The sequence below is a fragment of the Sceloporus occidentalis genome, unplaced genomic scaffold (genome assembly GCF_023333645.1).
Source record: "Sceloporus occidentalis isolate IW3139 unplaced genomic scaffold, rSceOcc1.0.p SCAF_2, whole genome shotgun sequence".
Classification (NCBI taxonomy): Eukaryota; Metazoa; Chordata; class Lepidosauria; order Squamata; family Phrynosomatidae; genus Sceloporus; species Sceloporus occidentalis.
Genome location: NW_028316982.1, coordinates 254,989,906 through 255,015,378, shown reverse-complemented (window position 1 = coordinate 255,015,378; position 25,473 = coordinate 254,989,906). Strand labels below are relative to the sequence as shown.

The 25,473-nt window shown below is 40.5% G+C and overlaps 1 protein-coding gene across 5 annotated transcripts in view; it reads left to right on the top strand.

Annotated features, from left to right (window-relative positions):
• The window catches only part of CNTN5 (contactin 5), a 934,652-nt gene that overhangs the window by 882,853 nt on the left and 26,326 nt on the right, over positions 1–25,473 (top strand). For all 5 annotated transcript variants that reach the window (XM_089512787.1, XM_089512786.1, XM_089512784.1 and 2 more), the window contains 2 exons: positions 16,875–16,945; positions 21,923–22,157. In XM_089512787.1, coding sequence (XP_089368913.1) covers positions 16,875–16,945; positions 21,923–22,157 — 306 coding nt within the window. The remainder of the gene's footprint in view (positions 1–16,874; positions 16,946–21,922; positions 22,158–25,473) is intronic.

The following is a 25,473-nucleotide window of genomic DNA, read 5'->3' as shown; positions in this document are numbered from 1 at the left end:
AAAATAGAAAAATGGCCCACAGATTGGAAACACTCAATATACATTCCAATCCCCAAGAAAAGAGAATGTGATGTATACATTACCTTCATATTATGTGTGTATATGAAACAGATGAATTTCATGTTTAGATTTGGTTCCCATCTCCAAGATATCTCTTTATGTATATGCAATATTCCAAAATCCAGGGGAAAAAAAATGCTGAAATCCCAAACTTCTGGTCCAAAACATTTCAGATAAGAGATACCCAGCCTGTGCTGTTTAATTTCTGGCCCTTTTCTAATGTTCTCCAACATGAAATTTCACCTTATCCACAGCTGCCATGTACTGGGCCAGTGTTTTCATTGCACTATTTACCACAACCCCAAGACCGCTTTACCAGTTAGTCAGTGGGCTGATCAGTTTTTAGCAGCTGTTTGCAAATATAAACTAGGTGAAAGCTCCTTGAAAATCATCTCTGAGCTCTTCCTGTTCTGTTTTGTTTTGCTTTTCCTTTTAAAATAGCACCTGTAAGTTACCCAGAGGTTCAGATTCTTTCCAACAAAGGGAGTAATCTGTGTACTTTGCTCTGTTACAGTCTTATGGGAAAGAAGGAAAACAACATTAAAAATACATGAGTACCTCCACTGAAAAGCGTGTTTGGAAAAGCTTTTACCACCCAGCATAGGATGTAGATGGCTCCTCGGCACCATATGTAGTTGTTCGATCAAAGGCAAAGACTGAACAAGTTAGCCAGGCAGCACAAATCAAGGAGGACACAGACACAGAGCAGGAAGCTTACCTCAGGTAATAGGTTGTGTCCCAGTGCCCATGTTCTCTCTCGGAGTTAGGAATGCATATCCTGCATTTTAAAGGGCAAGTTCTGTGTTTTAATGGGCCAGATGTGTTTTAAGCTGTAAGCACATAATTTTCACGCCAACTTGGGTTTTTAAAGTTTCATGACATTGGTTTGCTCTAATTTTGTATAGGTATTTCTACTCCCACATGGCTGTTGTTTTGCAGACAAAAGATCTTATGTTATCCTTCTGTCTCCGTAATTTTAAAAAATGCACTCTTTGGCACCTGTTATTTATTTTATTTCTCTGGGCTTCTCTTTGTCCAGGTTATTGATTTGATCTTTTTTCATATACTGTATTCCCCTTCCCATTATTCAGATCTGCATGGAGTATTTTAAGGTTTCACCCCCCATGTGGGTTATCACATCAGTTTTTACTCTTTTGACAGCTGGCTCAATGAAATGAAATTAATTTTTCAAAAATTAACAAACCTCATTCCCATTTTCCCATTTCCATTTTCTTGTCTCTCATGCCAATGAACCAACTGTCCAGCCAGCTAGCCACCCATCCATCCATCTAGATGCAACCAGTATAATATAAATCCAACTTTTCCCAAGACCAAAGTTCAGATTCCTAGTCTGTTTCCAGGCACAATTCAAAGTGCTGATTTTGACCTATAAAATCCATAAGAAGCTGTTATTTAGATGTGATAAGACTTTTTGTCTTGTTGTTATTGTTTTTGTTTATTTGTTCTTACCATTTTGTTTTGTTTTGAAAAGAAGCTAAGATCACTACAGCTTTGTAGTATGATGACCAAAATGTCTAACTTCAAAATATAGTTGAAATTATTTGGGAGGAGATGGTTTTTTAAAAAGTGTTTTGGTTACCATGAAACCCTGATTAGAAAAATCCTGGAATGATGATAATCTTCACAATTTACACTGTGAAAAAAAATGCATTTAGTTGTTTTTCACAGAAAGCAGCATTTTCTCCACAGAAAATAATATTTCTAAACTAAAATATTATGTTCTGCATAGAAATAAAAAGGGTTTCCTTCACAGAAAAAGCTGTAATAGGGGACATATTCTGCAGAAAATTAGCAGATCTTTTATTTGAACAGAAAACAGCATTTTCTTTGAAAGAAACAGGATTTTATGCACAGAAAATAGTCATCAATATTCTACATTAGCTACTTAATTATAAAATCTAACAATCATTGTCAGATCGGGGCCACAGCAACGATATGCTGCAACCTCGATCTGGCATTTTTCTGCCCCAAAAAGAAGCGTCAAAATGCCACTCCTTTTTGCACCAGAAAAAAGCAGCCCTTTCTGCCTCCGCCACAGCTTTTCGGCACGCCTGTGGCATACAGCATCTAAACACTGCAGTGCTGGAGCGCCAAAAAGCTGCAGGGTAGTGGGATGCCGGCTTTGGGGCAGCTTCAGGGCATGTATTGTCCCTACCCATGCTCCCATACCACCAGGAAGGCAATGTATTGTGACAGTCTGTACCAGCCCAAAGTAACATATCCTGGCTCAACCCCACCCACCTTAAAAGCCAGCAGCTGCATCAGGTGAAGGAGATCTGTTATGCTTCTGTATTGGGCTCAAGAAGTACAACATTCCCACCCTCTCCTGTCAGAGGGTGATGCTGCAATAAAGATTTTCAATAGAAATCCTGATTCTGATCGTTGGATTTTACTTGCTGGCAGGAGGAGGGGTGGAAACATCCTCTGCCTAGCACCTCAGATGGAAGCTGAATGGACCTCTTTGGTCCAGTTTGACTTCTAGCTCTTAAGGTGGGCCGGTGTGGTATTGCCATGTTTTTACAGTAAGTTTACATTATCTTATTGAACACAGACCAGTTATGGTTCCATAACTCTAGGTTATGAATCTATAACTGCAATACTGAATGCGAGCTAACATTTTTACATAGAAAATGTGTAGAAAATGTTGCTTCCTGAGCAAATAAATAAATAAAAATGTGTTTTTCTACACAAAACAAGTGCATGCAAATGTTGCACAAAATAAGTAGTGAATTGCAGATAGGCTTCAAAAAACATGTAGTTTTTGCTTCCTGCTTTCTCACAGAGAGAAGAAAATTGGTAAAGCTACTCATTGCTTCCCTTGAGAAGAAAACTGGTGAAGAATTATATCCTTATATTGTTAGCATACTCAACATACCCCACATTATAGTTGGAAAGAGGCATGTTCTTAAGAGGTCACAATGACCTTTGGAACATGACAAGATTTTCCCATAGAAAGGACAGCTATACCCAAAGACATGTGGAATACCTAGTTAATACCAAGGCTAATACTAGACTAAATGGATTTGCTGATCACTCCTTCCTTCTCCCCAGGCTCTCCATATGTCATCTCATATTAGAAACAAAAGCAAAGGCGAGTGAGCCAATACTTTCTGCCTACCCCCTGTGTGTTCCCAGCCAATTTTCTTATCCATCTATTTTGGGGTTTGTTTTTGTTTTTGCAATGCTGACGTTAAAGTCATCCGTCATTCCAGAATCCCATTGTTGATATGTTTGTTGTCCCCTCCCCCCTTTAGTTGGTGGGCAACCATAACTGCACAATCATACGTAATTGCTGCAGATGTCAGTGTGTGCTTTGGGATCATGGTTTCCTATGGAAATCCTGATCTACTCAGCTCCTGTTCAGTTTATGTTCAAAGGATACACTGAAATAAAATGAAGTCATTTGAGAAAATGCAGTGGGTCATTGGTATCTGCTGTGATTTGGTCCCAGGAGCATGTCATCACCACCATCCTGTGAATGCCAAAATCCGTGGATGCTCAAGTCCCATTATATACAATGGGACAGTAAAATGGTGTCCCTTATACATAATGGCAAAATTGAGGTTTGCTTTTGGGATGTGTGTGTGTGTGTGTGTGTGTGTGTGTGTGAACATTTTTGAACCATGGTTGGATAATTCCATGGCTTCAGAATCCATAGATATGGAGGGATAACTGTACAAGTTGTAGCTTTGTTGATGACAATTAGATGGTGGAAGGATAGTGAAACAAAAACAAAGAAAGTGGTCTGGCATCCTTTCAACTGAAACTTTGGCATAGCTGTGAGATGACACTCACAGGTTTTGGAGAGTTGTAGTTCCCATTCTTCCTTCCCCCCACCCCCCAAGACTAAAGCAGGAGTAAGATGCCTGTTTTAAAGAGAGCTTCTTATCAACATCTTATCTCATATTATCTTCATCTTTGCTTATAGTAGTATTTAAGGCATCCTTACAGGGTACAACAGAGCTATGAAGGAGTTAAATGAGAGCTTTAAAGCATGCTATCATTCTCATATATATATATATATATATATATATATATATATGGTTATATTATAATATTATAATGTCTGTAGGGCCTTTTTTGTTCAGACTTTAAAGAAACTGTCCAAGGTGCTGAAATTATTTGGGAATAGAATTCAGCACTATGGAGAGCTCCTTGAAAAGCTTGGAATTAAACCCAGAATGGAGGCACTGCACCCCTGACATGGAAGCTACCAGCCACCTTGAAGAAAGTGCAGCATATAATAATTCTGCAAAATAGAAGAATATTCCAAATCAATAGGTTAAAAATAGATCACTAAAACAGCCAAGAACTATTGGTTAAAGCTGGGGGGGGGGGGGTGATGGTGATGGTGATGGTCTCACCACTAAATTAAACAGTTTTCCAAACTACCTCCTCATTTTTCTAGCAAAGGCTGCCCTATCCCCATCTTTTCTGGCTTTGACACATATTTTACCGGCCTACATTTTAAAAGAGCCAATAACATGAATTTAAACATGCAAGACATTCCACTAAAGCAGCTGGGCATTTGGAGCCTTGGGGCACGGCATCAATTACATTATCTATTCATGGGAAAGTAAGAGTCAAAATTGAGTAGAATCAGAGTTTACCCTGCTAATCATGCATGCACACTGGATTCCATGAGCTAATAAGCTGGTGACATTTATCAGTAGCAGCATGTGTGCAGGAATTAAGAAGGGTGAAGAGAAGGCCTGATTCCAAATTAGATCTTCCAAAGAATAAAATAGTGAATAATGAGGGCCTTCAAACCAGCTTGTTTTGTACTTTGCCTGGTTAAAGACACTGATTTTAGCTAATATGAAACCCTATGAAATTACCAGTATCGCTAAAGAGTAAGGAGTCAAAATGGTATTAATGGAAAACATTCCCTCTACTCCACCCCCAAGTTTGAAAAGAACATGCATTCTTTTTCAGTGTATTCTGAACTAGGAATTTCCAAACATCTGATTTTTTAAAAAGGCTACAATTTAGATATACATGTAACTAATGCTGAGAGCGTATTGGGTGCTATGCTTTTCTAAATACACATTCCTGCCAGCCCAACAATAAAAGGAAGAGATGGATGGATGGGAGACACCTGTATAAAAGGTAAGTACAATGTGATCAGCCAAGCTGCTGCATTGGGTTTATTTATTTATTTACATCCTACCTTTCTCCCAGTATGGGATTGAAGGTGGCTAACAACATATTTTAACCAGTACAAGTCAAAAGCAATATAAAAGTATTAAAAGTGTAAATATAAAGTCTAAAAACCAATTAAACAATTCAAAAAGTTAAAAATATTTCACATTAAAATATTAAAATGTATTAAAGACTATATGTACTAAAGACCTTAACATCTGCATCTAAAAACTCATGAATTTGAAAAAACCTGGCAGCACAATAATGTTTTTACCTGCAGCTAAAAGGAGAGCAGGGATGGAGCTATTCTGAACTCTCTAGGAAGGAAGTTCCAAAACCTGGGAGCAGCCACTGAGTAGGACCTCTCCCTTCTTCCCATCAAGTGAGCCTGAGAGGCTGATAGGGCAGAGAGAAGAGCCTCTCCAGACAATCTTAGCTTTCTAATGGATGCATAAAGGGATATATAGTCTTTCAAATAACCTAGACCAAAGCCATCTAAGGAGATTTATTGTAAAGTCTGACCAAGGTGGAAATATGAACACATATACTTCTGGACACAAGTCTTACAGGAACCATCTTGCTATGTGACTGTCACCAGTTGTTTGATGGGGGAAAAAATCAGAGGCGTGTCTGGTTATACTCACATTGCCAGATGCTCCTCAGCCATCCTCCATGCTCCACTGGCCACTACATGGCGGTCCAGATGGGGAGCGTCCATAAAAGGAAGATGGATTTGGGGTTTCAATATCTGCTTGAAGAAAAGAATTCTGACCTCTGGAACAACTGGAGGGGAAAGTTTTAAGGGCTTAAGTACCTGTGCTTGTCGTTAAGACAGTGTCACACAGTCCTCTCCATGACTATAATGTTATGGTCAGCTGAAAAAGGGAAGATATTCGTTTCAGTTTCACTTCGAAGAATCCACCAGCTTCAGGGGGAAACTGTGGCATCTGGTGGCTTCCCCGTCAGTGTGGAGGTGAAGCTGCTCCAGATTTTATTTCAGACTTTAAATTAGTTATTCAAAATTACTGCACCCATGGGGGGGGGGGGTCAAGCTCACTAACTTGTATACCTATTTCAAAGTACAGGCTAAAGCCCAGGGTAATACATTAACCACCCCAATGACATGAAAATTGCCCATGCCACTGGAATGTTAAGATATCACACACACACACACACACTTAATTGAAATAGAGAAAACGAAATGGAGAGATATTCCCTATCTTTGATATTTCTGCCTTCATAACAACAACTATGAAGTGTTCTGTATATATAATTTTATAAATGTGTCTCAGTATGCAGTGGGCCAGAGCCAGCATGGCATAGTAGTGGTTTAAATGTTGGACTACAACTCTGGAGACCAGGGTTCGATTTCCCGGTCTGCCATAAAATCCAAGTCACATGCTTTCAGCCTCACAGGAAGGCAATGGCAAACCTCCTCTGAACAAATCTTGTTGATAAAAAATCCATGATAGGGTTACCTTAGGTCGCCATAAGTTAGAAATGACTTGAAGGCATACAACAGAACAATACATTTGCTGGGCTTAGGGTCACAGGGCCCCAGTGAAAGTGGAAAAACCACAAATAAAAAAACACTATTTTCTTCCACTTGAGAGAACATCTCTCTAGGAATCTCTAGATCCTCCAGTGCAACTCTGTGGTCAACATCTGCCAGAGGTTTGCCACAGAATCCTGCTGGAGGACCTACAAATACCTAGAGAAGTGTTTTCTCTGGCAGTCTCTAGCAATATCTAGCAATCACTAATGATCTCTAGGTCCTTCAGCACAAAGCTATAGTCAAAGTCTGGCAGAGTTGTGCTGGTGGGCTTAGATTCCTAGAGGTCTGACTTAATAAGAGACTTTTGAAAAGCAGCCATCTTGTGGATATTGCAAGAATTCAGTTGTCTACTACTGTCTAGAAATTTGATAGGAGCATAGAAAGCTGGCTAGGGGATTTTGGAAGTCCCAAAAAAGTAGTTTTGCCATGCCCCAATCAGACCATTGGTCCTCCTGTTCAAAACCGCCTTTCCTATGTTCCAGAAAGGATCCATTCCTAGTCCTGCTTGGAGATGCCATTGGATGGACTTGAGATCATCTGCATGCTAAACATCTGTCTGTGACTGAACTATTTGTTGTTATGTGCTTTCAGGTTGATGTCAACTTATGGCAACCCCATCACAGGGTTTTTTTGGCAAGTTTATTCAAGGAAGGTATGCCACTGTTGACCTCTAGGTGTGAGAGGCTATGGCTTCCAAGATTATCCAGTGCTGAGCAGGAATTTGAATGTTGGTCTCTTTGAATCCTAATCCAACTATCAAACAACAAAACTACAGTGGCTCTTGCTACAGAGCTATGCCTCTCTCTAATAATGAATATGCAAATGCAACACTGTCTCCCCCCTCCCCCCCATTTACAGTCATAAGAACATCTGAAAGAGGGTTTCTGTTTTTCCTCAACATGGATCCCATGGTGAAAGTCTTGAAATGGAGAATATGGCACAACAGCCATGGCCTGCACATAGTGCAGCACCAAGAATGATAAGGTGAAACAAGGCTGTATTTGAAATAATGAGAATCAGAACGTCTTCAGCACTGAAGCAGAACAAACACCTGAGCAGCACGACAAGTTGTGTCAAACCAGAGCCTGAAATTTCCCCTTATTGTTTTCCATTTGTGTGAAATATTTTGGTCTGACTCCTCTGAAAGAGCGTGACACATTTTCACATCTAATTCCAGAAGAGATGAGATGTGAAATGTGTTCCTAGGAGGGTGAGAACTCACAGGGTGCCCTTTCATACTGTGAAAGGGTTTTCACTTAACATTTACTGGCTTCTTAGATGTGTGCTGCCAAAAATATATATAATAATCTCTTTTTTAAAAAAAGGAAAGGAAAGAATATGACAACAAAGAAATTCAGTGATGGGTTGAATTGCAAAGGTGTTTATTTGTTTTATTTGCATCCATGCCTCTGGAATTTATAGCAAGGTGTTGACAAACCTAGTTTCTTAACTGAGACCCAACACTATGAAGAATAGGGTTTAATGCTATGTCACTCTTAACATTACATTTACATACACAAATAAAGAAAGGGTTGCAAAGACAGCAGACAGCTAGACTATATAGACTGCAGACATCACTGGCCATCCTTATCTTCATCGTCATCTGTTTATTTATATAGGGGTAGAACTGAGAGATATAGCTGTGTTAGTCTGGAATATCAGTATGCAAAGGGGTCTTGCAGCATCTTTGAGGTTAACTGTGTAGCATGAGCTTTCATAGACTTGACCTACTTCTTCAGATGCATGGAGTGAACGATTGACCAGGGAAAACCTTTATCGACTGGATGAATACCAAAGGAAATGCAAAACTTGTGGATCACTAGTATGGTGTCACCTCATCACCATACAGATTTTGCATTTCCTTCAGTAGACCAAGACCAAAGCTCATACTACAACTTCTTTTGCACAGTTAGTCTCAAAGATCCTTTTGCATACTGTTTATTTATATGTTGCTTTTCCACATAACTGTGCCCAAAGCAGCTCACACTGGAGGATGTTGCTGGCCCATCAGGATCGGCATCATGCAATCCAATGCCTCCCAGGGCTATAGCTGGACTAAGTAATCTTGTGCCATGCAATAGTGTAAAACCAGCACCATATAATCCATTGTCTCCCAGGGCTGTAACTACCACTGGATTGGAAGGGACATTTCTTCCAGGGCCCCAACCAATTGAGGCTTCCTGTCCTGCCCCCAGTCCTTGCCATGACAAACAATATGAGAGTGGCAACTCCCAGGCCACTGGGTTCTTACATCATTAAGCCCCCTCTTCACCAGTTGATGCTCAGAGGTAGAAGCCAAATGCTAACCACCATTGTTTCTCTTTAGCATTTAGCATTTGCAAAACGACTGATATTTGGTCTGTGTGTAATAAATGGGAGTTCCTCCATTTATCAGAGTCTTCTTCCCAGAAAAAAAAGGTTAAAATGTGTGGAGAGGCAGCATCTCATAAGTGATGAAATAGCAACTGTCCAATGAGATGGGCAGTTGGGGAGACGTGCAAACCTTTGAGATGGTTCTGAGGAAACGTTTTAAAAAGCTGAAAGCACCACAATGTTTTTGCTCTACTTTTGTCTCTGATTGTCGCTAAGCAGACCATGGAGTTCTGGAACTGGGAGCCTGGTGGAGCTGGACAACTAGTCCAAACTTCCAGCCATCCAGAAACAGCAAGGACTACAAATCACATCTGATCTGTGAATAAGATTAGGATAAGGTAGCAGTCAGTGATGTTAGGATCTTTTGATTTTATTTTCCTGGTTTGGCTGAATGGATTTGGCTCTGTAATTTACACATTCTATCCATGCCTGAAGAACAAGAAGATTGTTCATGAAGAGAGATCTCAGAATAAAGGAGCCCTGGTGGCACAGTGGTTAAACGCTGGTACTGCAGCCACTCACACACAAGCCACAAGGTTGTGAGTTCCATCCCAGCCAGGGGCTAAGGGTCGATTCAGCCTGGCATCCTTCTAAGGCCACTAAAATGAGTACCTAGCTTGTTGAGGCCAATTAGCTTACAGTTGTAAACTGCTTAGAGAATGTTCAGTGCAGTATGAAGCAGTATATAAATGAAGCTGCTGTTGCTTCTATTCTTTTAAAAGTACTTTGCCTCTCTTGCACTCGTTTTTCACATGCCATAGTTTGGCCCAGTTCTTCCCTCTGGTTGGCAAGGGAAGTGCCAGTGGAATTCCCCAGCACCATCCCAGTGTGGAAGGAGTATTCCATCAAGTTCTTTAGGTAAAAGGTGACCTCTTCATGAAGGGGTGCCATCCAATTCAGGCAAGAGAGGGAGGGGACCCAGAGAATGCTCACAGCATGCTAGATTTTTCCACATTTCTCTCTAGATTAGTCTCTTTAAACTTGGTGCTCTTTACTTCAGGGTCTTGTCTTGTCTGATCTTGATAAAACCTATATTGACGTTTAGAGAACATAATATCTTGGAAGGTGATAAATTGCCAAGACAGGCTACAGCATAGTGGAAGAATTGTGTGACTTGACCGAGGTCAGAGACAGTATGCCACTAGCAAAAGATGGTCTAGAACACATATACTTTAAGCCAGTGTTTAACACAGTACAATTTGGATTAAGACTGGTGCTCATAGGTTATTAAAGCAAGATTTCAAAGTCAAATGCTATATTACATCAGAAAGGTCTTAGCACATGAGATACACCATTGCATGACCTTAGACAAAACAAGAGAGGGACACAACACTCATTCTTAATCATTTATTAAAGACTGCCTATGCAGTCACTTTGCTCTGTATATACATAAACATGCATGAGCATGTTGCAATTGAATATGTCCTTTCCAGTAAATGTGGAGCTTTAAAAAAATTGAGAAGTACATCCACACACAGATTAGCCAATACGTAGTTTCAACTAGAGATATTGTTGGCTCAGTTCCAACAACCTTCTAAACCTCCACACAGGCCGGTATATTATTTCTTCCTAATCTGTTTCTTTCATGCCTGACTTAATTCCAATTTCCTGTTGATTGCCAACCATACTTTAGGGAATGAGAAAATGCAAAGCATTTTGGGTGCATTTTTCACCTCTGCCATAACTGGCGTACCCAACAAAATTCAAAATTGTCATATCACTCTTGGTTCCATTTTAAGCCATTGTTGTTGCTGTTGATTGTGCTTTTGTTGTTTTGGAGTACATGGTGGGCTTGGAGGCATGGAGTGGGCAAAGCCTTGGTTTTGACCCATTTTGAGCATATGGACACAAAATTGTCTAAAGCTGTTTTTAAAAATGGGGGTCTTGAGCTTCAGAAGACTTCAGGGTCCACACTCTAGCATTTGGAGGCCACATGGAGTAAAGCCCAGCCTTGTTTTACTGTGACATCTGAAACTGAAACAATACACTACAATGATCCAAACTAAAGTTGGAAATCATGGTCTGAAGCAAGTTTTCAGCTGCGTCTAACAAAGGATGCAAACCACTGTTTGTTGATCTGGGTGCATCATCTACCATCAAGCATCAGGATTTCCCATGCCTTGTTGGTTGAAGATTAAACCAATGGCACATTTTAGGAGACTGGAAACAAACCCAGAATTTAGGGAAGTAATGTACACCCAGAATTAGGCTAGAGAGTGTGAGGGATAGGAGGTAGCGGCAGACACAGCTGTGATGGAAAGAGGAAGGAGAAAAGAAATGAACATGGAAGGAGGTGGATGAAGGGAAACAAGACTAAAACAAATAAACCAGAAATTAGTATGAAGGGGTTGTTGGTGGTGGGCAGAGATCTCTTGTAGAAGAGTTTTTAAAAAAAAGGAAAGAAAGACAAAGTGAAACAGAAGACCACTTAGTTCAATGCTCCTTTTTCAAGAATCTCACTTCTTCCTGATCTACTCAGGGAGTGAAAGGTTAGGAAGATAGTTAGGGTATGTCCAAGCAAAGATCTTCTCTCCAGATTCCCAGCTGGAACATGTAGGAAGGAAGGAAGAATATGTAAAAATAAAATGAAATGGCTGGGCGGATGAGCAGGAGAAGGAGAAAGCTCAACCAGCAAGGTAGCAAGACTTCCTAGACAGCTGATACAGAGACTAAGAGGATTGCAATAGATGGTAAGATCCTCACAGGGAGGGTCCAGCATGAGAAGAGAGCCAGGAAGACCTACCAGTTGACACTATTCCCTAGAGCCTCAGTCCTCCTTCAGCCAATGGCTCCTCATTGACTTGAGCCTGGAGGAAAAAACTTGGCCGTGACCTGAATGAAGAGCAGGAGAAGAAGTTTGTGAAGGCACAATTTTCCATTCTGACCCTTTAAACTCTTTCAAGTGATTCTAATGGTTTTGTTTAATTGGTTTATTTGTTTTTAATTAAGCAAATGGTTTAATTTGGTTTTAATGATATTTGTTTACTGCTACCAGCACTTATTTTCTTGTGGGAAAATATGATATATATTTCAAAAAACTATAATAAAGAAACATCAGTAAATCAAGCATTGTTGAGTACCTTCAAGAGTTTGGAGGCTTGTGGAGATGAGATAGGGCTTTGAGGTGCCCCTCCTATCTGAAAACCCACAGGATGCATTAGCAACCTGTAGTTTGAGTTAGGATCATGTAGTGGTTTGCATGCCGGACTATAGCTCTGAAGACCAGGGTTCAAATCCCCACTCGGCCATGGAAACCCGCTGGGTGACCCTGGGCAAATAACATTCTCTCAGCCTCAGAGGAAGGCAAAAGCAAACACCTTCTGAACAAATTTTGCCAATAAATTGGCAAATCTTGCCCATCATAAGATCATCTTAAGGTCTCCATAAGTTATAAACAACTTGAAGACACAGAACAACAGTTTGGATGAATCTCAAGATCTGGGAAGGAATCACAGCATGCAAGGGGAACAAGTGAGCTCATTTTCAGCCTGTCAAACTGTAGTTTGAAGGATCTTTCAAATATAGTTCAGTGCTTCCTACATTTCCAAAAAGTAGGAAGTTCTAGAATCGTTTGACAATGTCGTTGTCCTTGTGAGGAGAAAGTGATGTGGTAGGGATATCTAATTATAGTTATACCACAGTTAATGAAGTAGATGTATTTTTAGTAGATGTTTTCAAAATCTTTACATAGCTTATTTCTCTAGAAGGTATTTTCATAAATGTATTACTTTCTAAAGCAAGGAATGTCTTGAGTCACAAGAAGTCTTGGGAGATGCAAAATGGATACTTCCAATGAAAGTCTTGGCTTCAATTAAATTCTTATCATCACTAGTAAAATCCATTAAAAACCTCTTCATCACTTAAATTTGATAGTTCCCAGAACTGCCTGATGTCTCATATCCATTGTGAAACCCTTCTATTCAGCAGTATATTATTAACACACTTGGAGTACTCCAGATTTGTTCCTAGAAGGGTCCTTAAGCAGAGAAGCAATTCTTCACTAAATTTCTTTCAAAAGAAGTGATGAGTAATTTCAACAATTTTCTTCCTGCAGGGAGAAAGTCTTCAAAACCTCCAGTCTTCAAAGGCTATTCATAATTTGGGACTTATTCTGTGTGGGGAAAAAAAGAAACACATGGTTGTTTTGTGCAGATATCCGCATTTCCTGCATAGAAAACAGTTTTTTCTGCATGGAAAATACTGATTCATGCATAGGTGCATTTAAAAAACAGCATTTTTTGAGCAGGAATAGACATTTTATTATTGAAATTACTATTGGAATTACTATTTCCAACACAGAAAGGCTGTTTATTATGACAAAGATGTGGATTTCTGAGCAAAACAACCACATTCGGATTTTGTGCGGAATAAGTCTTGAACTGTGAGAATTTGAATCAGTCTCTGATTCTTCTCATCTGTTTCTCACAGCTTGAAAAACATGTTTTCCAACCATTTTTCAAATATTTCCAAATATTATTTCACTCCCTATCCTCAGATAAGAAACAATTTTTTCATCTGAAGTGTGCATAATGCAACATGTAGAAATGATGGCTGCACGTACCTTTTCACCCCCGTAGTTAAATGGTTGTTGTGTTACTTCACCATTCTATCAAATAACACTGCGTATCTGTCAGTGAGCTTGTTCTTTCCTCCTTGTGCAACAGGTACTTAACAATTGCTGTCTCCACAATTCTAAGGAATCAAGTGATACTTTCTTAGGCACTAGCAAATAGTTATGTGCCATCCAAGAATGTGCACCTGTATTGCACAGTTACACCTGTGAAACACCATCTGTGCAACTGTGAATTGAATTTGTACAATAACCCAAAAAGTACAACCACAAGTGTAAGGGAACTTTGAGTGCATATGATACCAACAAGATTCCAGCATATATTTGTACCAAGTGGCATGCTTTCCTCAGAATAATGCCCAACAAATCAGCAGAATGGTAAATTAAGGCCTGTTACAGACAGTCAAAATAAAGCTGCTTCGAGTCACAGTGGAGGTATGGTGTTTCAATGATGCATGCGTCCTAAGAGTCCAGAAGCCGCACCAAAGCCACACTCCAGACTGGAGCGTGGCTTTGGTGCGACTTCTGGACTCTTAGGATGCATGCATCATTGAAACACCATACCTCCACTGTGACTCGAAGCAGCTTTATTTTGGCTGTCTGTAACAGGCCCATCTGTTCATTTTGCTCATCAGAAGCAGCTCGGGTTTGCTACATTTATGTTACATTCAGAAGTGAGGGCATTAACTATTTGATCTGGGAGAAATTATTCGCCTCACTACTCACTACTTCTTCCTGGATTCTTTACACCATTTCTGTATTTATTGGCCAGTATCTGTATCTGTGCTCATAATTAATATCTAGACTAGCAACAAGGTACTAATTATGTGGTAATAAACATAGCTTATGGGCAAATAGTTCTTGGTATAAAACTATATTCCATAATATTACAAGACATTTCAAAGAAAGCTGCAAATATACAGTCCCAGTGGCTGGAGGTGGGGAAATGCCTTATTTTAATAGTTTTCTTCATTGGACAATTATTCATTTAGGTGTGTGCCTTCTCTGATGGTATGTTGTTGTTGTTGGTTTGGTGCAATGCAGAGGAAAAAATATTGTGTTGACATATTTATTTTGCAAGGATTATCCATCCAAGAGGTTTCACTGTATGTCTCTGTATTTTACAGTCTAGGGCAGAAGGAAATCCATTCTTTGGACAGCTTTATTCTTTTAACATTTACTCATATAAGCAGGGCTTCAGTCTACAAGGCTATTGCCAACAGACCTCTAAAAAGGTGCTGGTTTCCAGCTAAGTAACAAACAAGGCCATAGGCTTAGATACTTCAAAGAGGGGCTGTATTCTAAATCAATAGAAATGACAGGTAAATAAATAAGGTACAAGCCTTGTATGTACCAAGGAGATAGGCAATTCTTTCAAGAACCTGAGAGTAAATAGTGTGCTCTGATTTAATGTATTTCACTACACCTCTGTGATCAGCCAAAGGAGTACTAAAGGAATCTTTTGGTGTTACTGGTAATAACAAACTTAGGATCTGGTGAAGCCTAAATACCATGAAGGCACCAGATCCAATCTGATCTTGGAAGCTAAGCAGGGTCAGCCCTGGTGAGTACTTGGAGGGGAGACTGCCAAGAAATGCTAGGTGCTGTAGGCTGTATTTCAGAGAAAGTCAAGGCCAAACGGCCTCTTAGTATTCATTGCCTAAGAAAACCCTATGGATGCAGAAACCAGGTTGTGCTGCTAAAGATGTTTTTTCTTCTTACACACATGATAGTCAGATCTAGAGTCTCTTCTACCAAGTATAGTTTTCTCTGCTGATTAGTTAGTTTGTAGAAACTAGATGTAGCAATAAAGTAAGTTTCTTTTTACCTACCAATGTATCCTGTTTATTTACCTGAAGCTGAGATCTAGTTGTTTTTGCCAAATACCTGTGGAGTGCTGCTGCTAAACTTTCTTAACCACAAATAACCAAAACCATAATCAGTTTTCTAACAGATTTACTTCTCCTTGAAAACCTTCCAGAGTGGCAATCTCCCTCTTAATTAGGGGACTAAACAGACTGCCACTAAATGCTGGCATTGGGCTGGAGTAGGGTTGTGGTGACCTCACACCAGCAGCCCCTACTCCTCCCCATTTAGACGTGCTGTGCCAAAGAATCAGCAAAAAGCCACTGCCATGGCACAAGGGCAGCTTTTTGCCTCTCTAAAAAGGATCAGCATTTTGCTGCTTCTTTTAGAGTGGCAAACTGTCAGATGGGGGCCACAGAATGTGGTTGCTGTGCCCTGATCCGGCACCAAAAGGGGCACCGGGACGCCACTCTGTCTGGGTGCTCTGTTTTGCCACAAGGGTGCTGACCCCTTGGCATTCTTGAATGTCTAAAAACATCCTGCATTTCTAGGTTCTTCTGGGGTGTGGTTTGGTTTGAGAAGTTTTTTTAACATTCTTGGCAGTCCATCAAGGATCTCAAGATCAGGAAGTTGATACCTGGACCTAGTATGCTTTGTTTTCCACCACTAACATCAAGCTTTTCTATGGCATAGACTTGGTTAGGGAGAGGATCATGTGTCAAACCATTACTATCATATGTAACCACTTTTTTATGATACTTTTTTTCACAAATTTAGGAATGAAATTACAAGATGAAAGTCTGAAATGCAGGCAGCATAGAATAATGGATCCCCCCCCCCATTTTTCCAGTTTTTTTTTTTTTTTTAAGATTCCAGGCAGAAGGAGTTAAAAAGGAGATTTATCTAATATTTATGGCCCACTGTAGCCTCCTTTGGCTTGGCAGTCAATGTTTTTGACACAGCTGTTGGCTGACTGAGTTTGGTATTCATTTAAAAGTGATAGAACAGGATATCATCTTTTCAAATCTATTTTTTAAAAAATCAAAATGCTCAAAAACAGTATTTAAATAACATATTTTGTTTATTCCATTCATCTTGTACTTCATTCTTTTTGTGCTCTTGCAGTTAATGGCTTTAACTGTCACAGTCTGCAAAACAAAATTGGAAACAGAAGCAGGAACAACATCTGTCTGTCTGTCTTTTTATTTTTGACCTGGTTTGCCGAGGGCACATCAACTTCTTGACAAAGGATTTACTTTGGGGAAACTTCACTAACTTGGATGCTCTCATATCTCTCTTTCTCTTTCTCTCCCTCTCCCCTCCCTCTCTTTCTCTTTTTGTTCACAGTTCCAAAGACAGCTCCTGCTAATGTAAGTGGCAGAAGTGGAAGACGGCATGAATTAGTAATAGCATGGGAGGTAAGGAATTCTTTTGATTAAAGTCCTTGTTTCATGTTGACTTCTTTGAGGGCAAGCTATGGAGGTCTGCACTGAGGTTTCCCCACAGCAAAGCCTGTCATGAGAAGAATACAAAAGATCATTTTTAAATGCCTGTTTAAAATCTCCCTGTGGGTCACAATTTAAAGTGAAGAAAACATACTGGCTGTTTGGGGAACATAGTGTTCATGGCAGAATCTCAAACTAATTTTGTTTTTGCCTCCACTTTGTTCAGTATGTCATCTGAACTTGGCATGGCCATGATTCAAGAGCATCAGTGGGCTCAGGGAACCAGCTATCCCTTTTCCCCTGCCTCCTCTACCCTGATGCGCACTAGCTTTTACATGGACTGAATGTCCGTAATCTAGTTTTAAGTTGGAGTTCCAAGATGGAGAGGAGTATTGGCAATGTGTTCTGTGCTGGATCACCACAACTTCAATGGGCATCCTTGATGGATTTGTCTGACAGTGGTGACAACATTACTGGGCAGCTCCAAGTAGGGTGTTCAGAACTGGCAGTTAGTGGCTTCCATGGTGGAGCATTGATAAATCTACTTTGGGGTTTAGTCTAAACTTTAAAGGTGCACAGCCATATACACAAAATAGCTTCATCTTCTTGGTTAATTCCTTTAAAAACCCAGAGTAGATTCACCAATCCCCTATTCACCAACTCACCACTGAATGCCTCCTTCATTTTTCACAGTAGTACACAGCAATGCTAGATAAGAATCAGTGATGTAAATTATATTAACTCTAATGCACTAGAATGGAACATTTTGGCCTTAATACTGTTGTTAGTCCTAGCCAGAATAGACCCATTGAATCAAGGGATTTACTTATGTGTTGATTCACCATTCATTGATTGATTGAATGGGTCTATTGGATTTGGGAAGAATCATCAGAATGTCAGACTTTCATTCTCTAGAACAATAGTTCCCAGCCTTTGCCCCTCCAGATGTTTTGGACTTCAGATCCCAGAATTCCAGACTGTTGGTTAAGCTGGCTGGTGCTCCCGCGAGTTGAATTTCAAAACACCTGGAAGACAAAAGTTGGGGACTACTGCACTAGAGTAATATTTTGTTGTACCATGTAGGCATTCTGCAATGTTATCACTGGAAGAGCTTCCAGCAATGGCTATGATCCCCATAGTGAAATCAGCACAAGTCATTGTGGCTTGCGCTAACATTGTGTAGTGGTTTGAGTGTTAGACTAGGACTCTGGGACAATGGCATCACTCCCTACCCCTGCTGCTCATCCCTTGTGGTGTCATCAACAGCCTGGCTCTCTCCCTGGGGAGAGAGGCAGGCCAGTAACAAAGCCATGAGGGGCATGCTCACCCTTCAACCACAGTGGGAGGAGGGCCTCACTAGAGTGTCACCTGTCTTGTGGGGTGTCATCTAGTGTGGTCCACAGTCTTGACACCTGCCCATTGATACCACTGCTTTGGGAGAACAAGGTTTTAATCCACACTCAGCCATGAAAACCCACTGGTAACCTTGTGCCAGTTGCACTCTCAACTTTAGAGGAAGACAATGGTAAACCTCTTCTGAATAAATATTGCCAAATAAGCCTCATGGCAGAGTCAGCATAAGTAGTCTTACTTGACTTTAAGGCACATAACAACTACTAGAACAACAAATTGTTGCATATATGTCTGTATTCCTCCTTTCAAGAATTTGTGTTCCATTAAAACCCTCCCTCGCCCATAGCCATCATTCCCTGAAAGTGGCTGTTGATACTTAGGGCCCGAACTACAGGCCAAAATAAAGCTAAGGACTGGAGTGCAGCTTTGGTGCAGCTTTTGGCCTCTTAAGATGTGTGTGTCATTTAAACAGCATACCTCCAAAGTGACCCGAAGCAGCTTTATTTTGGCTCGTCTGTTCCGGCCCTTACTTACTAGTTGGGAGGCAAGAAAGAGAGAAGCAATTCAAACAATGAAGATATGCTGGACTGGGCTCCAAGGGGAAGGGAAAGAAGGATGCACTCCATTTGTGAGCACACTCTGTTTTCTTTCCCCATGTGAGGCAAGACCTCCTGCTTGTTCCTTATCTAAATAGTCTCCCTCTCTTCCCACAAGTAAGCAGCAGCAGAACGGACTTTATACTTGCCCAGGAAGACATGGACATACATAGGCAGAGTGTAACTGCTGCTTAATGTTGGATCTCAGCCACTGTCCACAAATACAATTTTTTGAAAAAGAAAAACAAGCAGCTGAAATAAAAAATAACACAACAGATCTATTTATATTGTTTGGATACTTTTTTGTCCAGTGCCACTTTTGGATGAACTACAATGTGGCAAAGCCAAAAAAATGTGGTTTCATTCTCACTTGGCTAAATCCATTCAGAAGGAATCAAAATCTCTTCCATTGGTGGCACATGGGATTTCACTGAAGTCAGGAAATATTCAACATTATAAAAAATGTTTGTTTTACTTTTATTTATTTATTTATTTTTCAGATTTTATTTCTCTTCCCTACCTTGTTTTCTGGATATGGAAGTTTAGAAGGGAAACACTTTATTCTGTATATATACAAAACTCATTTGAACATGGGAATTCTCATTGGGATCACAAAATAACTCAGAATTCATTTTCTCCAAGTTTTTTTAAAAAATAATTTTCTGGTGTATAAGAACTAAAACAGTAACTCTTTGAGCCAGCTAGAGTCATTGGAAAATAAGACAAGCAACCTCCATTGTTGCTTCCTGCCCAAATTTACAGTATGTGGTTGAGGTTGGGTCTGGTTTCATTCAACTAGATTGTTACACTTTGACACAATTCAGATACAAAAGAATTTCCTCCTCCAACTCCTCCTGTTTCAGATCATATGTGGTAATACCTCTGCTGAGACACAGACCCTTTCACACAACAGGTTAAGTCTCCCTTATCCAGAATTGCCAAAATCTGAAATGTTCCAAAAACCAAAACTTTTCTCATGGATGAGTGAGAAACCTTTGCTTTCCGATTGTCAATGTATGCAAACTTTGTTTCATGCACAAAATTATTTAGAATATATAAAATTACCGTCAGGCTGTATGTACAAGGTGTATATGAAACATAAATGTATTATATGTTTAGACTTTTGTCTCATCTCCAAGATATATCATCGTGTAACAGGTAATCCAAAATAAATTTTAAAAAATCCACAATTCAAAACACTTCTGGTCCCAAGCAATTAGGATAAGGGAGATTCAATCTAACCATGAGATCCCACTTTAACTGCCATATCCATCCTGTGAGAACCTGGAAGTTGCAGTTTATGGAGGGATAAATAGAATTCCAAGCTAAAGTTCTAATGCCACACAAAACTAGAATTCCTGCGATTTCATAGGATACCACCATGGCAGTTAAAGTGGAATCACATTGCTATAAATGTTTAATATGGAAGAGGGCACCACTATGGATTAAAGTTATAGAAGCCTTGATTCCAATCTGGCAACCCTATGAACATGGCATTCATACTGTCTAGCTTTGAGTAGTTGTATGAAAACAAATAGCAGGAAAGTAATAATGGGGGAAACCCTACAGGGATGGTAGCAGGGAAGCAGGGGATTTTAATCATAGAGTCATAGCGTTGGAAGAGACCACAAGGGCCATCCGGTCCAACCCCCTGCCATGCAGGAACTCTCAATCAAAGCATCCCTGACAGATGGCCATCCAGCTTCTGCTTAATCCTTTCTTCCACTGTAATCCTGACACACACACACACACACACACACACACACTTGGTTCATGTTATTTGGAATACAAAGGAAATTCTCCCTGGCACTACTGAAAAATAGTAACTCTCAGTCAGCCCTAAACCTTTCAAAAACCTTGCAAATGATGCCAGTGAAGCTTTACTTAGTTCTCTGTGTTGCAGGGTCTTTAAGAATTACCTTGAAATAGGACACAGCCTGTGAATAGTGAATGCCTAACTTGAGTGATATATAGGAATCTAATTTTTAAAAGGTCAGGAAATAATTACTGATATGCCAGGAATTATTTGACTTTTTGAATAATGGTCCTTACAGGAAATCTCACCATAATTTCATCATTGAAAAAGCAGAATGCCATTTTATACTCAGACAAGGATTTGTGTCCTTTAAATAGAGAGAGAGAGAGAGAGAGAGAGAGATTTGAAATAAGTGAAATGGCAGCGAAAATGGTTGTCCAGTTATATATTTTGTAGGATATACTCTTCCATTCAAATAGGATAATGTGAGTCAAAAGTATAGTATGGGTTCAGTGTTTAAGGAAATTTTCTTTATTTTTCAAAATAAAACAGCACAAGCTTTCAAAAGGAGAAAAATAATTTTCTTCTTCTAGAAACATACTAAATGATACAGATGTATCGTTAGGCTATCTTTCAGAAAATGAAACCAGCAAAACCACTTCTGAGCATTTTTCGCCTAAGAAAACCCTATTCAATGCATGGGATCACCATTTATCAACAGGTGACTTAAAGGCATGCATGCATACACACACAAACACACACACATACATATTTTCTTCTTTCACAAAGCCTGAAATCATATCAGCGTAACCATCATCATGCATCTTCCCTGCCCCAAAAGGACAACAGAGGACAACTCTATTTCATCTTCCCATCGGCTGTCTGTGAAAGTTGGAGAACTGCAGCTGCTGTCACACTGCAGAACTAAAGTAGCTTGACACCATTTTAACTGTCATGACTCACTGCTATGGAATTCTGGGATTTATAGTTTTGAGAGATATGTAGCCTTCACTGTCAGAGAGCTCTGGTGCTCTGACCAAACTACTAATCCCAGAACTCCATAGCATTGAGTCATGACAGTTAAAATGGTGTCAGACTGCTTTAGTCATCCAATGTGGCAGCAGCCTGGGTCTAGGTGAGATTATTTGGGAGATCATAGAGTTGGAAGATACCAGGCAAATTACCTTTGCCTTCATTGAGTCATAATAAACCTAAAGGACAATAAATGAACCTGTCTTTCTTTAGCCAGTCTCTGAAGAGTTTCAGAATGGAGAAGGCTTTGGTTACATTGTAGCCTTCAGGCCAAATGGGACCAGAGGCTGGAAGGAAAAAATGGTCACCTCTTCAGATGCCTCCAAGTTCATCTACAGAGATGAGAGTGTGCCTCCCCTGACTCCATTTGAAGTGAAAGTTGGAGTTTACAACAACAAAGGAGATGGTCCATTCAGCCCTATTGTTGTTATTTGCTCTGCTGAAGGAGGTGAGTGTATATCTTACTAAACATGGATCTAATCTTAAACAATCTTAATCAGATATAAAAAGAAATGTAAAGCTTGTTTGTGGGATGTGGTGGCTTAATGGTTAACACACCAATTCTGACGATTGTAAAATCAGAAGGTTGACAGTTTGAGGCCCGGGTGCTGCATGATTGGGTGAGCTCCCATCACTAGTCCCAGCTTCTGCCAACCTAGCAGTTTGAAAACATGCAAATACAAGTAGATAAATAGGTACCACTTCAGTGCAATCATGCTGACCACATCACCAACGGAGTCATCTTCAGGCAACGCTGGCTCTTTGGCTTATTAACAGAGGTGAGCTTTGTCCCCTACAGTTGGTTACAACTAGACATTTATGTCAAGGGACTATCTTTACCTTTTAAAGAATGTTTGCAGACATTCTTCTTCTCCGTGAGAAAGGATATATCACTATGTCATGCTACCCCATTTAATAATTGGCAACTGCCAAGAGGTTTTGGGGAGGTAGCCTAGCCTTGAATCTATTGCAAAAAAATATAATCAACTAAACAGTACCAGAAATTGTGTTTGCAAAATATTTCCATAATCACAACTTGAACTCATATGATGAATTATTCACATCATCTCAACATGCAGAGAAAATTTAAGTGATGTCTAATCTTCTGTTTAGGACATTTTGCAAAGTACACTTAATTTCATTGGTTTGCAGTCTTATACGGCTGCTTATATTCTGCTAACTTAACAGTATGCAGGAGAGCTTTATTTAATAGCGAATAGAATACTCTTCATTTATGTTTATGGTCAGCTATTTTTACAGTATTCTAATTTCAGATGTTTCTGGCACTTAGTTTGTTGAAACTATCTAATTTCAGATTCATCTCCATCTCCCTTTGCATTGGAGGCCGACTGTCTGCCTCCTACATTGTTGGTGCTAACTTTAGATCTTCTACATGCAAATATCTACCTAAACGGAGCCTCAGTGGTTTTAGCCACTTTTTCCCTCCCCTGACTTTTTCTGTTTTCTTCAACGTCTTGCCTGATGAAAATATCTAGAGTACTTGAAAGCTAACACACTTTTTTGTTCCCTTGTGTTGGCTTAATAAATATACCAGTGTAGCATGGATTCTGAACTTTTTCTTATGGTCTACACAGCAGTAACAGCTTCCGCCTTCTCCTCTTTCTCCCCTTCCTGCTCCTCTTCCTCTTTCTTTTGTGAATATCAGGTGATCCAATTTCCTTCCTAGAAAAATGCTAAGCCACTTCCAAATACATAGAGAACAGAAAGTATTAACAAATGTTTGTTAAGTGTTAGAGCCAATGTGGTATAGTGGTTTAGGTGCTGGACTAAGACTGAGGAGACCATTTTTCTTGTCCCGGCTTGACCATGTAAACCCACTGGATGACCATGGGCAAGTCGTACTCTGTTATCCTCAGAGGATGGCAATGGCAAACCTCATCTGAAAAAAATTGCCAGGAAAACCCCATAATAGAGTCACCATAAGTCAGAAACTATTTGAAGGCACAACAATAACAGCAACAGTTTCAACTAATGGCACGTAACTGCATTATTTTTGTGGGTTTGGATGAGATGCCTGTGCTGGGCCAAGGGCTCTCTGCATTGACTTCAAATAATATTTTGTACTACCTGTGTACCAGATTTCAGGGTTGTAGCTCATCAGACCAACACCCAAACAATGTTATCATGTGAATGATGGTCATGGTGTTAAGCACAATGCTTGGCAGACACAAAGGGAAGAGTGGTAGGGTCACATCAGTAGAGGGAAACATCTGCATTGCCCTTTTCTGGAGTATCACTCCCAGGACTTTATGACAAGAGGCTAAAAAGCAGCTTTAACAGAATTGTCCGGGAATGCTGCCAGCACACACTCAACCAAAAACAAAACAAGCAAGCTTCATTTATATACCGCTTCATACCACCTAAGCAGTGTCTAAGCGGTTTACAACTGTAATCTAATTTGCACCCAACAATCTGGGTACTCATTTTAGCGACCTTGGAAGGATGCAAGCCTGAGTCGAGCTTGAGCCCTTTTGCTGGTCTCGAACTCGCAATCTTATGGTTTTGAGTGAGTGGCTGCAGTACAGGCATTTAACCAGGCATTTAACCAGGCATTTAACCACTGCGCCACCAGGACTCCTCACACATGCTGATAACAATGGCACAGTGAAAATAACAAGCTAGGCAGCCAACAGACAGTTTACAGACCTTTCCTCTGTCCGAATAGAGTGAGCCACAAACCAAAGCCAGAGTCAGGATTCTAGAAGTCACAAATGCCAGTTCAGTCCAAGGTCGAGGATGCCAGAGGGGTAAGTTGCCGAGTCCATACTGAAGTCGTAGGTTCAAGGGTAGTCACAGATCTAGGACGCCACGGTCCAGGAACAAGAACAGAGGGGCCAGAGCCAACAGCATTCAGTACATTGAACTTGTAATAAACTCTGACAAAGGGTCAGGGTTTTCCAGCTGCCTTAAATCACAGAAACACTCCTTTATCACAGCTGTTTCTTATCTGCAGAATGCTTCTCTGCAAGCCTCCTAGAATGCCGCAGGCATGCCCTTTCAGCTCTCCTTTGGCTAAAGGGAGGAATCGCCATGCTTTGTTGTTCTAAGTCTCCTAAGTCTGGCACTTCCATTGGGGCAAGACTGGGCTGCTGAGCCTCAGGCTCCTCTGGAGGAGACCCAACAGAGCTAAGGTCTGGCTGAGCCACAACCACTGAGACTGGGAGAGCAGAGCTGGCAGGGCAGAACTAGGGCCTGGCACAGCCTCAGGTACCTCCTGCACCTGAGGAGCCAAGACCTCCTCTGAGTCCTCTTCTTGGCTGGCCATGACAAGAATAAAGGTGCATTTGTTTGGTACTTATCACACAATGTCATCTGCAGCTGCTTTGCATTCCATTTGTTACTGTTGTGCACCTTTTCATTGATGCACAAAAGCTGTCAATAGGCTCTCAGCCTTGTTGCTATACTATTTTCTGCCTTGATACAGTAGGTCCCTTCTACTGCAGTTCCATTTCTCAGGCAATCACGTGGTGTGAGTGGGCACGATTTTTCTCCTCTCTTCCTTCTCCTTGCAACTATCACAGCTGGAAGTGCCTTCCAAAAACTGGCTGCTGTATGCACATTCACATGACAGACAGCTTCAGGATACAGTTGGCAGCTAAGATCACTTGTTCCCCCTCCTTCTTCCACCCAAAGAAAGGGACTGCTTTGTGTGTGTACACAGCAGCTAGCTTTGGGAGGCAGTTGGCAGCTGGGATCACTTGTTGCACACATACACACACACTTCTCCCAAAGCACAGGGCTGC